The following is a 13,947-nucleotide window of genomic DNA, read 5'->3' as shown; positions in this document are numbered from 1 at the left end:
CTATATTATAACTTACTTCTGGCCAAAATCATAACTGATACTTGTTTTTGTCTCCCTCACTCCACCCCTCCCAACACCTAATAAATACATTTTAAATTCTCAACAAATATATGTGGATTGATTGAAATCAGAAGTTATGTGGTCCATTGCTATGAGCCCAAAGGCATAAACTTACCCAAAGAATACAGCCACACAAATGACAGACAGAAAACTATGTTTGTTGAGTCCCTGAAAATAACTTTCTTTATTAACTAATTAGCAGTTGGAACTAATCTCTCTCCAGAGGTTCTGAAACAGTGAAGAAAATAGGAACCATCATGAAAGAGATACGCATCAACCAATGAAATGACAAGATGTACAGTTTAAAGAGTACAGCCTTAGTATGTAATGGCAGTGTACTGGGGAAGCTTCAGTCATCTGCAAGGCATTGATTATGCTACCTTGTTGATATTGGCCAGAGGTTTCAGGAAATACCAAAAATCATATCTACATTTGAATTCCCATTTATTCCAACGAAGACTTCAGTACCGGCCCCCTGGGGTGCAAGGTGTGCACGGCACACAGATGGCTCGGGGCACACAGACAGTGCGGGATACGCAGGGCGTACAGGAAGAAGAAGTGGTACATGTATTGCAAGGCAGTCTGCAGGAGAAAATATTATTTGGATTTAGTAGAGAAGTGAATGGTTAATAAGCAATACATGTGAAGATGAAAAAATGGTTCCAATTCAATAAGCTTTTATCAAGTACATAGACATGTCAATGTCTATGCCATATGCCTGGAATACAGAGACAAAATGAAAAACAGCCCTGGTCTTTGGGGAGCTTACATTCCACTAAAGGGAGAGATTGAGTGATGACAGTTTGAGGTGTGTAATTTCATTGTTGTAGGGAATCTCAATAAGGAAGGTCCCACTTTAGAGTCTTAGTCGTCTGAGACAATGAGAAGTCAAATGATTTGCCCACAGTCTTACAGTCAATATGGACCAGAGGCAAACCTTGAACCTGATTGAGTTAAAAAATTTTCTTTGTGCTTGACTGCACAACTGAAACTAAACAGGACATCCAGAGTAAACCATAATAAACATTCCAAGAAGGCTCCTTAGCTCTGTTCTTACTAGCCAGCAATTATTTGATGATGCACATCTATTTTTAATTATTAGTTTTCTCTTGCATGTGTCTATAACTTTCTTTTTTCAAGTCAATTTGTTTATTTTTAGTTTTCAATATTCACTTCCATAAGTTTAAAATTTTCTCCCCCTCCCTCCCCAAGACAGCATACAATCTGATATAGGCTCTACATTTACATTCCTATCAAATATATTTTCATATTAGCGATGTTACATAGAAGAATTAGAATGAATGGGAGGAACCATAAGAAAGAAAAAAACAAAGCAAAACAAAAAAAGAAGATAGTCTGCTTCACTCTGCATCTGGACCCCATATTTCTTTCTCTGGATGAGGATGGTATTTTCCATCTATCACTATTTCTTTCTTTCTTTTTCTTTTTTTTTTTTTTTTTTTTGCTCTTTGGAGGGAGGAAGGCAGGGCATTTGGGGTTAAGTGGCTTGCCCAAGGTCACACGGCTAGTAAGTGTTAAGTGTCTAAGGCTGGATTTGAACTCAGGTTCTCCTGACTCCAGGGCTGGTGCTCTATTCACTGTGCCACCTAGCCGCCCCTATATCACTGTTTCTTTATAAAAAAAAAAAAACAACCTATTCGGGGCGGCCAGATAGCACAGCAAGTAAGAGCACTGGCCCCAGTGTCAGGATGACCTGGGGGATCGAATCCAGGCTCAGACACTTAGCACCCACCCAGAAACACCTGGCCGTGTAACCTTGAGCAAGTTACTTAACCCCAATTGCTTTAAAAAAACAACAACAACAACAACCTATGCTCCTTTAATTGGGGAGAGAATCTGTTTTTTCTGACTCTGAACAATATGTATAGTCAAATATTGTTTCTTATATAAACCCCTGTGCCTCTTGACTATACCTCACTCTACATCATAGTCATGTATTCCAATAGTCATTCCCTGACAATTATAGATCCAGTTGACCCTAGGCCCTGGTTTCTATCTACCATTTTTGTGGTTCACTTGCTTCAGTCATGGCTGACTCTTGGTGACTCCATTTGGGGTTTTCTTGGCAGAAATACTATAGTGACTTGCCATTTCTTTCTCCAACTCATTTGACAGATGAGGAAACTGAGGCAAATAGGGTTATGTGATTTGCCCAGGATCATGCAGCTAGTAAGGGTCTGAGGCTGGATTTGAGCTCAGGAAAATGAATCTTCCTGACTCCAGGCCCCATGTGCTATCCACTGGGTCATGTAGCTGTCCTATTTACTATCTACTATACCATGCTACTTCTTATAGAGTAAATAAAACATGTAAATACAATCATTTGTATGCCGTGTAGATGGAAAGGGTGAAACATGGGGAGCTAATAAACACAATAATTACACAAGACATATAGGGATTAAATATACACCTAGAAAAACTAGAATTTATGATGAACTACAAATGAGCAGAGCTGTAGGTAGTACAACAAAGAAGCTAGAGAAATCAGTTGTATTTCCAGTGTGGGTTCCCATAATAATACTTTCATTTTCTCATCTGGAATTTTACAGTTTTATAGGATAATTTTGCATAGTTCATTTATGACTCACATTATCTGTAGGAGAGAGGTAGGGCAGATACTGTTCCCATTTTATAGGTAAGAAAACTAAGGCTTAGGGAGCTTAAAGAAAGTTGCCCAAGGTCACACAACTAGTGAATGATAGAACCAGAACTAAAACCCAGGTCTTCTGCCTTTTCTTTCTGGGGACTACATTGACTAAGCAGCACTATGTCAGCCCATGACAAGGAAATTAGAACTCTAGGTTTGGAATGCCTACATAAAAAACATGGCCTTTGTTCTCTCCTAGAGCATACCAGAAATATGTGTAGCACTGGAATTTACACTGGATTTGGAGTCAGAAGAACTGTGTTCAAATCCTGACTCTGCCACTTACTACCTGGACAAGTCACTTAACTTCTCTAGACATCATTTTCTTCAATTATAAAATGCCAGGGTTGGAAAGGATGTCCTCTAAGATCCCTATTCCTGTGATTTTATGACTCAATGATCTTCTCAAAGGATGTTTAAGCTGTTGGTTCACTAGATATTCAAACCCTGACTGCTTTCCAGGTTCCTTCCTCCCAGTTTGTCCCACTTACTTGCAATCTTCACTTTCCAAGAGACTGTGATATGTGGCAATCTCACACTCCAGGCGGGCCTTGACATCCAAGAGGACCTTATACTCCTGGTTCTGCCTCTCCAGGTCACAACGAATGTCAGCCAACTGGGACTCCACATTAGTTATCATACACTGCATCTGGGTCAGCTGGGAACTGTAACGGGCTTCTGTTTCATTTAGGGTATTTTCCAGAGAATTTCTCTATAATAAAGATGAAATATGACTGTGAGAGGTAGGGCTATTTCTGTATTGTAAATCAAACCCAGAAATCCAGATATTTTGTCATTGTAAAGGATCCCTCAAAGGCCCTATAAATGCCAAGATAGCAACACTTGTGATGACAAGAAATGGGGGGACAGTGGGCGCCCATCAGTTGGGGAATGGCTGAATGACCATGGCGTATGGATGGAATGGAACAAGAAATTACAACTATGAAGAATTCAGAGAAACTTGGAAAGACTCGCATAAACTAATACAAGGTGAATTCAGGAAAACCAGCAGGAGGATATGCACAGTGCTCAAAATAATGTAAATGAAAACAACATAGAAAAATAGCAAAATTCAGATTGGTGTCTATGACTATCTTTGACTCCAGCAGACAGATGATGAAATATCAGTAGAGAGGTGAGTCTATGTATGGTTTGGGACATACTCTGTCAGAAACAGCCAATCTTTCTGTGTCTTTTGTCTAACTTTACTTAAGTACTGGGCAACTAGGTGGCACAGTGACTAGAGCACTAGGCCTAGAGTCAAGAAGACTCAGCATTCTGAGTTCAAATTCAGCCTCAGACACTTGCTAGCTATGTGACCCTGGGTAAGTCAATTAACCCTGTTTGCTTCCGTTTCCTCATCTATAAAATAAGTTAGAAAAGGAAATGACAAAATACTCCAGTATCTTTGCCAAGAAAACCCCAAAAAGGATCACAGTGAATCAGATATAATTTAAATGACTGAACCACAAAAGATTGGGCTAGAGGGAAAAACTGGTAGCAATGGATAAAATCTGCCAAGGCTGAGTTCACCTTCACATAAGCAGGAGTGTGCTAGCACCAGCTTGGACAGACTAGCGAGAGATAACTGTTAAATTTTTAGTACTTTCAAAACCAGCAAGCTATGGATCAGGGCTTAGTTTATTGTTTTATTGATTATCTAGATTTAAGAAAGGGGCAGAGAAAATATTGATAAATGTAGATTAAACTTAAAAGCACAAGCACAGTACTTTTTTTTTTCCAGAAAGTCAGTTGTTAAACATTCAACAGTACACCCCTGCACATAAGGCACAGCTTCCTCTCCATTCGAATTGTTCAAAATTGAAACAGGTAACCACAGGAAGTGGGCAGCTAGGTGGAGCACTGGGTTTGGCATCAGGAAGATCTGAGTTCAAATCCTACCTCAGATACTAACTAACTGTGTGACCCTAGGCAAGTTACTTAATCCCTATTTCCTCAGTTCTTTTTTTTTTTTTTGCTTTTTGGAGGGCAACTGGGGTTAAGTGACTTGCCCAAGGTCACATGGTTAGTTTTTGTGTTAAGTGTCTGAGGCTGGATTTGAACTCAAGTCCTCCTGACTCCAGGGCCAGTGCTCTATTCACTGCATCACCTAGCCGCCCCTTGCCTCAGTTCTTTATCTATAAAATGGGGACACACTGGAGAGGGAAATGACAAATCACTCCAGTATCCTTGCCAAAAAAAACCCAAAGAGTTAGACATAACTGAATGACTTAACAACAACCATGAGAAGCAGTAGAATCCCCCTTACTGGAGGTCTGCAAGCATGGTACAAATGACTGATCATTTGTCAGGGATAGTGTAAAAAGGGTTCTTAGTCAGGTACAAGTTGCAGTATAGTGGAATCCAATGGATAGAGAGCTGAACCTGAAGTCATGGGATCTTAGGAACATAGATGGAGAAATGAAAGGGATCTCATAAGCCATGTAATCCTATCCTCTCATTTTACAGATGAGATAACTGAGGTACAGTGAGGTTAAATTACTTACACAGGGTCCCACAGGTAGGATGTAACAGAAATGAAATTCAAACCCAACTCCTCTGATTCCAGAATCAGTTCTCAGTATGACTTGGGTTCAAATACTGCCTCTAACACTAACTATATGGCCATGGATAAGTCACTGTCTGGGAGTTCTTAGTGATGATGTCAGTCACCAAGCAGTGATCCAATTCCCCAGGTCTGGGGAAGGAGAGAAGATAGAACTCAATCCCCACATCTCTAAGAATAAACTTTTCTGAGCTCTACTTTCCTCATCCATAAAATGGGGATACTAATATTGCAATACCCACCTCCCAGGGGCACTGTGAGGTGCAAATAAGCTAGAGTGGCAGGACTACACAGTTTTGTATAAATGCCACTTTAAAAATATATGATCTCTGAGGGCTCTTGCAGCTGTGATATTCTGTGATAGATCTTTAGAGAAGAACTCAGTCAGTCAACTAGCATTTATTGAGTGCCTACTACATATACTTTGAGTTTTTGTTCTTTTAAGATTTTTCCTTTTTGCTTTTTGGAGGGAGAAAGGTAAGGCAATTGGGGTTAAGTGACTCACCCAAGGTCACATGGCTAGTTTTGTGTTAAGTGTCTGAGGCTGGATTTGAACTCAACTTCTCCTGATTCCAGGACTGGTGCTCTATTCACTGCACCACCTAGCCGCCCCATACTACTACGTGTACTTTGGAATTGATTGTGTGACATGGAAGACACTGACACAGGACCACTCAGCATGGCATGCCCACATCAGAGAAGGTGCTATGCTCTATGAGCAAAGCAGAATTGAAACCTCTCAACATGAACACAGGATGTGCAGGTTCAGAGAATCAACCCCAAATGTTCACACAGACTATTTGTGCCCAACCTGTGATAGAACATTTCAAGCTCATGTTGGTCTGATCAGCCAGTCAGATACATTGAAACTCGACTCCAGGATGGTGATGTCATTTTGGATCTCTTCAAGAACCGACCAACCAACCATGTGTCCAGAGAAGTTAGCTGGCACAGTGAATAGAGTGCCAGACCTGAAGTCAGGAAGACATGAATTCAAATCCAGCCTCAGACACTAGTAATATGACTCTGGGCAAGTCACTTAACTCTGTTTGCCTCAATTTTCTCAACTGTAAAATGAGTTGAAGGAAATGACAAACAATTTTAATATCTTTGCCAAGAAAAGCCCAAATGGCATCACAAAGAGCTGGACATGTCTGAAAATGGCTGAACAACAACATGTATCCAGAAGCTAAAGGTCAAGTTAGATGAGGGACTCAACCTGAGGCCCATGAACTTGCTTTTTTAAAATATTTTGATGATTGTATTTCAACATAATTGGTTTCCTTTATAATCCTGTGTAATTTTTTTTTGCACTTAAAAACTCACTTCTGAGGAAGGATCCATAGCCTTTATCAGTCTGCCAAAGGGGTCCATCACACACACACACACACACACACACACACACACACACACACACACACACAAAGCTAAGGCCCCTTAGGCTAGATTAACATCTCAGCTGTCTGAAGGTCTGGGTGAGGGCTAAGGATTGATTTCTATCTCCTCTTTTCTTTCCAACTTTGGGAACTAAACCACTGTTTGATGACTGATACCATCTTCAAGAACAGAGAACTTAATTGGATAGGTAATGGGACGTGCATACACTTGTCTGTTGCCTGGTGAGATGTTGTTTTCTACATTTCGCAAGAGGCAAGATCCCCAGCTGTACTCACCATGCCATGCTGCGCCTGCAACTCAATCTCCAGAGCATTAATGGCACGCCTCAGATCAATGATGTCTGACTGGTAGCCCTGGAGCTGCTCTGAACTTGTGGTCACTTGCTGGTTAAGTTCCTCCATCTGAAACCCAGTGAGACACAGGGCACTTGAAAACACCATTGTTCTCTTCTCAAGGACATTGGAATCAGCCCAAGTGGCCTGTGGAAGAAACTCACCTGAGCATTGAACCACTCCTCCACATCTCTGCGGTTATTCTCCACCACAGTCTCATACTGGCACCTCATCTCTTCCAGCATTCTGTTCAAGTCAACTGGAGGAGCAGCATCCACCGCAATGTTGAGCCGGTCCCCAAGCTGACATCGAAGGGCATTGACTTCCTGCAAAGGCACAAGAGTTCCAAAGCCAAGTATACAGTCCCACAAAGTACTGACTCTTCTTCTTCAAGGAAATACAAGGAAGCTTAAGGAAAACTGCGCTATATTCAAAACAAAGAAGTAGAATATAAGCTACGTGAGCTCAGGAACTGTTTCCTTTTGCTTCAGTATCCTCAGCACCTGTGATTTCATTTTATAAAGAACTCCCGTTATGGAAATTCTCTCCACTGATGCAGTTGATAATTTGACTAACTTATTCATGGATTTCATCAGTTTCCATGGGTTCAGTCATTATCTCCATGCTAAGAATCCTGAATCACCAAATGCTTTTTGTACATTTGAACTAAATGTCCCATAGGCATCTAAAATTCAACATGTCCAGAACTAAACTCATTATCTTTCCCTCTCCTAGATCCTTCTCTTTTCCAAATTTTCATATTGTTGGCAAAGGCATTACCATCTTCCCAATTATCTAGGCTTACAACTATTGTATCATCTTCAAATCCTCATTCTCATTCACTTCACCTGTCCAATTTGTTGCCAAATATTGCCATGTCTACCTTCACAACATCTCTTGTACACATCCCCTTTTCTCCATTCTCATAGTCACCACCCTGGCTCAGATACTTACCTCTCCTCCCCTGAAATAAATAGTAAGAGCCTTCTAATTGTCTCCCAGCCTCACCTCTCCCCATTCCAATCCATCTTCCACTCAGCTGCCAAGATGATTGTTCTAAAGTGTATATCTGACCTTATCACACCCCTTCCCCCTCTCCACAAGCTCTATTGGCTCCCTATTACCCTCAGATCAAATACAAAGCCTTCTATCTGTCATTTAGAACTCTTCATAATCTTGTCCCTTCTTACCTTTCCAGTCTTTGTACATTTTACGCCCCCTATTAGGGTATGAGTTCTGAGAGATAATTTTTACCTTTCATTGTATTCCCAACACAGTACAATGCATGACATATAATAAGTTATTAATAAATATTTTTTATTAATTGTCTACACTTTTTATATTTTTATAGTATCCCCTAGGACATGAAGAAGTTAAGTGGATAGCCTGTGGTCAGGTAGCCAGTAACACTTGAACCTAGGTCTTTCACACTCCAAAGCTGACCCTCTATCCTCTATTCCATACTACCAGGTGTATACTCAATCCATAGCATCAAACATGGTGCCTTGCCCATAGTAAGTGCTTAATAAATGCTCCTTGAATTGATTTGAAATAGTATAGATACAAGAGCATGTATATGCCTTAGTACAGTATCTCAGATACTTTGTACATTTTATAATTATTTTGAACGGGACTTTGCACTTAAAGTGCCATGCAGAGTTTAGCATGGAGATAAGTATATCTATAGAAACTGATGAGATAAATAACCAAGCTATAAACTGCATCAGTGGAGAGAGTTTCCATAATGGGAATTCCAGACAGGGATGAAATAACAAGTGCTGGGGATAGAAAAGCAAAAGGAAACAGTTCCCACCTTCAAAGATCTTACATCCTAATCCTTTGTTCTATTTCCTGTTTTCTTCCTCCTGGGTTTCACTGTTTCTGTAATAGAAATGCTTTTGATTTTCATGAGGTTATTTTGTATCCTCCTATTTTGCCAACATCTTTAATTGTCTTAATTAGTATCTTTGCTGATAAACTATCATGTCATCATAAAAAAGGGATAGTTTTATCTCCTTTTTTTATAGCATTTCTAGAGTTGAATTGGAAAAAAAAAAGTTTTGTGATTTTTATTTGGGCTTCTGGGGGTAAAGTCCTGTGAATTGTTCCTAATCTGCCTTCCTAATCTCTGCTAACTCATGATTTCTCCTAGAGGGAAAAAAAAGACACTGCGAATAGTCCTCCTAATGAGAAGCACAGGGCAGCTAGGTGGAGCAGTGGATAGAGTACCAGGACTGGAGTCAGGAAGATTCATCTTCCTAAGTTCAAATCTGGCCTCAGACACTTACTAGCTGTGTGACCCTGGACAAGTAACTTAACCCTGTTTGCCTCAGTTTCCTCATCTGTAAAATGAGCAGGAGAAGGAGATGGCAAAACACTCCAGGATCTCTACCAAGATAACTCCAAATGCGGTCATTATGAGTCAGACATGACTGAAAAACAACTCAAAGAAGAAAAGCACCAAGTTATACTTAGTTTGTCAGGACTAAGGTTGGAGAGCACCACCTATACTCAGACAGAGACCAGAGGACTATGTCTCAGGGTGATTTCTGCACTAGGTGGGAGGTCTACTTCAAGGCTGAGACTTCATTATTCTATGGGCCAAATATGAGTCTGCTCCCAGACCTGGCTCCAAAAGAGAGAAAGTTGCTTCTAATAGAGTCTTTAGAGGAGGTCCAGAGACTTAATATTGGTCTTTAGGGTGAGTTTCTCTGCTCAACCTTGTTAGACTGGAATGATTCATGTTATGCTTCCTGGGAGGGCTCGATAAACTCTTGATGACTGACTGTTATTTCTCAGGCAAACCTTTAGTAAAGACTGACCAGAATTCATAGTAACTTGTTAAATTTTTATCCTAATTGCTTCTGCCCTGGGCAGGGGATAGGAATTCCTTTAACCTCATGAAGGAAACAGAAAACTCTGGTATTTGGGTTTTATTACTGCTTCCAGCTGGCAGTGCCCTCAGATTACCCTCTACCTGCCCTATATATACCTAATAATGTCTTTGTTCTCTTTTCCATTAGAATGTATGTTCCATAAGGGCAGGGACTGGTTTTGTCTTACTTTGTACCCTCCAGTGATTAGCACAGTGCTTGGCACATAGGAAGCAATTGGTCCAATACAAGAAGGTCTGTACTCAGAGTTGGGTGAGATGCACCAACTGCTCACAGTCAGACCTGGCAATAGGATCGTGACCTTGGAAACCAAAAGGTAATGTGGTACAGAGGGAAAAGAGTATTAGACATGGAATGAGAGGCCTTGGGTTAAAATCCCAGTTCTGAGGCATCTTGGTGATATAGTGGATAGAGTTTTGGTTCTAGAGTCAAGAAGACCTGAGTTCAAATCTGGCCTCAGGCATTTACTAATTGTGTGTCTTTGAATGAGTCACTTTGCCTCAGTTTTCTCCTCTGTGAAATGGGCATAATAATAGCACCCACCTCCCAGAATTGTTGTGAGGACCAAATGAGATAATAATTATACAGTTCTGAGCAAAGTGCTTGCCACATAATAAGTGCTATATAAATAGTAGCCAATAATAAATATTATTATTATCACTTGCTACTTGTAATTGTGGGCAAATCAGCTACCTTCTCTGGGTGTCAGTTTTCTCATCTATAAAATGATGGGATTGGACTAAGTGCACGCTATGGGCCCTTCTAGCTCTGGGTCTAGGGTACTCTGATGACAGATCACCTAGTCCAATCCCCTTAGCTTTAAGGGTCAGAGAGGTGGGAGACCTGCCCAAGAGCACCTCTCGTGTTTTACCTGGAATGTCAAAAGGACTTACCTCTTCATGATTCTTCTTGAGACACAGCAATTCCTCCTTCAGGGACTCTACCTGGGCCTCCAGGTCAGCCTTGCACAGAGTCAGTTCATCCAGGATTCTCCGCAGACCATTAATATCGGCTTCCACCAGCTGGCGCAGGGATACCTCTGTCTCATACCTACACACACAGAACAGACTCAGAGACTAAACAGGTGAAGCAGGATTTAACCTCCCAGAAGGAATGAGACACCCAAAATTTCCCCAGTCCCTGTAGCATAGTTAGACAGCATGATGGGGAAAGCGGCCATCAGTTTGGTTCTTAAGCCATCCCAACTCACTTGGTTCTGAAGTCATCTGCAGCCAGCTTGGCATTGTCAATCTGTACAACCATCCTGGCATTCTCTGCCTTGGTGCATAGAACCTGGGGAGGAAGAACACAAATGACAAATTGGCTTAAAAAAAAAAAGAAGAAAACCTATGGTGGAATCAGTATCAGAAAAAGGCTAGGACTCATCAGAAGTGCATTCCCTCTGATAGAAAAGTTCCCAAAGCAAGAGAGATCCAGGAAAACCACCTTGAAGAATTTTGGGAGAATTCATGAATCTCAAGTCACTGGAGAACCAGATCTAGATTTCATAACTTTATGAGAAGAAACCATGTGATTATAGAAAGCCAACCTTACAGTCAGAAAGAACCAAGTTTGAGCTCGGACTTTTGACAGATGTTGGCTGCCCCAACCTCTCATTGACCAGGGCATCTTTCTATCACTACAAACTATAGAGGAATTGCCCACACCAGTGAAGGAAATTTCCACACCAGAAGTTCCCTATAATTATTATGGTATAGATTTAGACAAAGAAAAATTCTGCTCCTCATTTTTAATACACTTGGTGAAGTGTCAGGGAAAGAGAAATTCATAGAATTTTAGAGTTAGAAGGAACCTTAGAAATCACTGAAATATCTCTACCATGTTGTATGGCACTATGAGACTTCAATCTCCATATTTATAACATTATTTAATGGTAGCAGTAGCTAATGATTTCTACAATATTTTAAAGTTCTATAATACTCCTGTGTGATAAAGAGTTCATTTATTATTACCCCCATTTTACAAATAAGGAAACTGAGTCTCAAGGGGTTTAGTGACATCTAGTAATTGTTAGTGCTAGGGTTCTTTTCTGAAAGCCCAATAGTCTTTCCACTATGCAAAGCTACCTCTCACTGACTCAGAATGCAGGGTATCCATGGATAATTTCCAGGATTCCTTCCAGCTCTAACATTCTACATGATTAGGATTTTATCACATGCAACCCCACCCCTTCACTTTACAGAGGAGGAAACTGAAGAAAGGAAAGAAGTGATTTGCCCAGGGTTATATAGCCACTCAGCAATAAAGCCAGGACAAGAATCAAGATCTCCTAACTTCTGCTCCAATGTACTACAAATAGGAAACATGTCCCATAACAGGAGACAATGCCATCCTCTTTATATCTTACTCTATTGGGACACAGCATCCAGGATGCCCTTTTGGGTCATGAAATTACAGAACCATAGCTTTAGAGCTGGAAGATATCTTAGAAGCCATCTGGTCCAGCCTTCATTTTACTTATAAGGAAACTGGGCCCAGAGAGATGATGATGATAGTTGTTGTTCAGTCATGCCCAACTCTTTGTGACCCCATAGACTATAGCACTTCAATACTGTACATGGGGTTTTCTTGATAAAGATACTGGAGTGGTTTGCCATTTCCTTCTCCAGTGAATTAAGGCAGAGGGTAAGAGACTTGCCCAGGGTTACATAGCCAGTAAGTGTCTGAAGACAGATTTGAACTAAGGTCTTCCTGATTCCAGGCCCAGAGCTCTACCCACTGAACCATCTAGCTGCTAATGATAAGAATAGCTAACATTTATATAGTGCCTACTATCTGGCAGGCACTGTGCTAAGTGCTTTACAAATATTACCTCATTTGATCCTCAACAACCCTGAAAGGTAAGGGCTATTATTATCCCTATTTTGCAGATGAAGAAACTGAAGCAGGCAAAAGTTAAGTGACTTGCCGAAGGTCACATAGTTAGTAAGTGTCTGAGGGCAAATTTGAACTCAGGTCTTTCTGACTCCAAGCATAGAACTCTATTCACTACACCATCTATCTGCCTCCAAACTAAAGTGACCTCCCCAAGATCACTCAGTTAATAAATGTCAGAGCTGTGATTTAAACCCATGTGTTTTGAATCCAAATGAAATGCCCTTTCCATTGTGCCACACTGCCTCTATGGTGATAGACATAGCCTTCCTGCAATTAGTTGATGACTTGGTTCACCAAGAATTAGCCATTACCTTCTGCTGGAGTTCCTCAATGGTCCTGAAATAAGACTGATAATCAGGACATATGGTGGGCATTTGAGATTGGCAGGCTTCTTGAATCTTGGTCTCCAGCTCGGCATTCTCCCTCTCCAGCTGGCGCACCTTCTCCAGATAGTTGGCCAGGCGGTCATTGAGGAACTGCATGGTCTCCTTCTCGTTGCCATTGAAGATGCCATCACAGAACCAGTTGCAGCCCCCCACAGAGCAAGGGATGCTGCAGCTTCCTGGTAAGGAGCAGGATGGGCGACAGCTGCTCGGCCTACAGGAAGATGACAGGTAGGTCTTAGGGAGGCAGCTGGTTGGCCGGTAGGTGGTGGGCAGGCAGACACTGGGCACGTAGCCCGTGGGCTGGCAGACATAGGCCATGCAGACCTCAGGTCGGCAGCTCACACTGGTGGAACAGACTGAGGCAGCCCCGGTGCAGGCCTTGCCAGTCCCCAGAGAGCCAGCTGTGGTGACACAACAGTTGGATGTCATAGTATGAGGTGCCTATGTTGCTAGTGTCTACTGGACTTAATCTTCTAAAAGCCTTTTATACTCCAGAGGATGGAGGGGAGAGAGAGTCAATCAAGAAAGTTCCTGGGTGCTACTGTTTGTGTTTACACTCACCATCCAAGGAAGCTAGTAATTAATGTGTTATTTAATTTACAATAAGGAGTTTCCATTGCTCATAAAATATCCCAGGCTTGTCATTTGAGCAGAGAGGCCTCAGAGCTCCTATTATTGATAGTCAGAGTAAAAGCTTCAGGACCCATCTTCAAAGGCTGAAATGACCCTCATTTACTAGGGCGGG

At 41.4% G+C, this 13,947-nt stretch overlaps 1 protein-coding gene across 1 annotated transcript; it reads right to left on the bottom strand.

The window, feature by feature from the left end:
• Positions 1-216: 216 nt before the first annotated feature.
• On the bottom strand, positions 217-13,654 carry KRT32 (keratin 32). Its single transcript, XM_069067745.1, has 7 exons — positions 13,128-13,654; positions 11,129-11,211; positions 10,812-10,968; positions 7,189-7,350; positions 6,968-7,093; positions 3,220-3,440; positions 217-642 (listed from the first exon to the last, which is right to left on the bottom strand). The coding sequence occupies exons 1-7, from the start codon at positions 13,629-13,631 to the stop codon at positions 522-524; spliced, it is 1,374 nt and encodes a 457-aa protein (XP_068923846.1). The 5' UTR covers positions 13,632-13,654; the 3' UTR covers positions 217-521.
• Between the last annotated feature and the right edge of the window lie 293 nt (positions 13,655-13,947).

Source organism: Petaurus breviceps, unplaced genomic scaffold (genome assembly GCF_028583685.1).
Source record: "Petaurus breviceps papuanus isolate PSGF00001 unplaced genomic scaffold, PetGlider_PUasm1.0 90750, whole genome shotgun sequence".
Classification (NCBI taxonomy): domain Eukaryota; kingdom Metazoa; phylum Chordata; class Mammalia; order Diprotodontia; family Petauridae; genus Petaurus; species Petaurus breviceps.
The sequence above is the reverse complement of the archived record's forward strand: the minus strand, read 5'-3'. Positions and strand labels throughout refer to the sequence as shown.

Coding starts and splice junctions, on each gene's coding strand:
- KRT32 (XM_069067745.1), bottom strand. CDS start 13,631: ATGACATCCAACTGTTGTGTCACCACAGCTGGCTCTCTGGGGACTGGC. Junction 11,212..13,127: donor TTGAGGAACTCCAGCAGAAG/GTAATGGCTAAT, acceptor CTTCCTCCCCAG/GTTCTATGCACCAAGGCAGA. Junction 3,441..6,967: donor TGCAGGCGCAGCATGGCATG/GTGAGTACAGCT, acceptor TCTTTATTATAG/AGAAATTCTCTGGAAAATAC.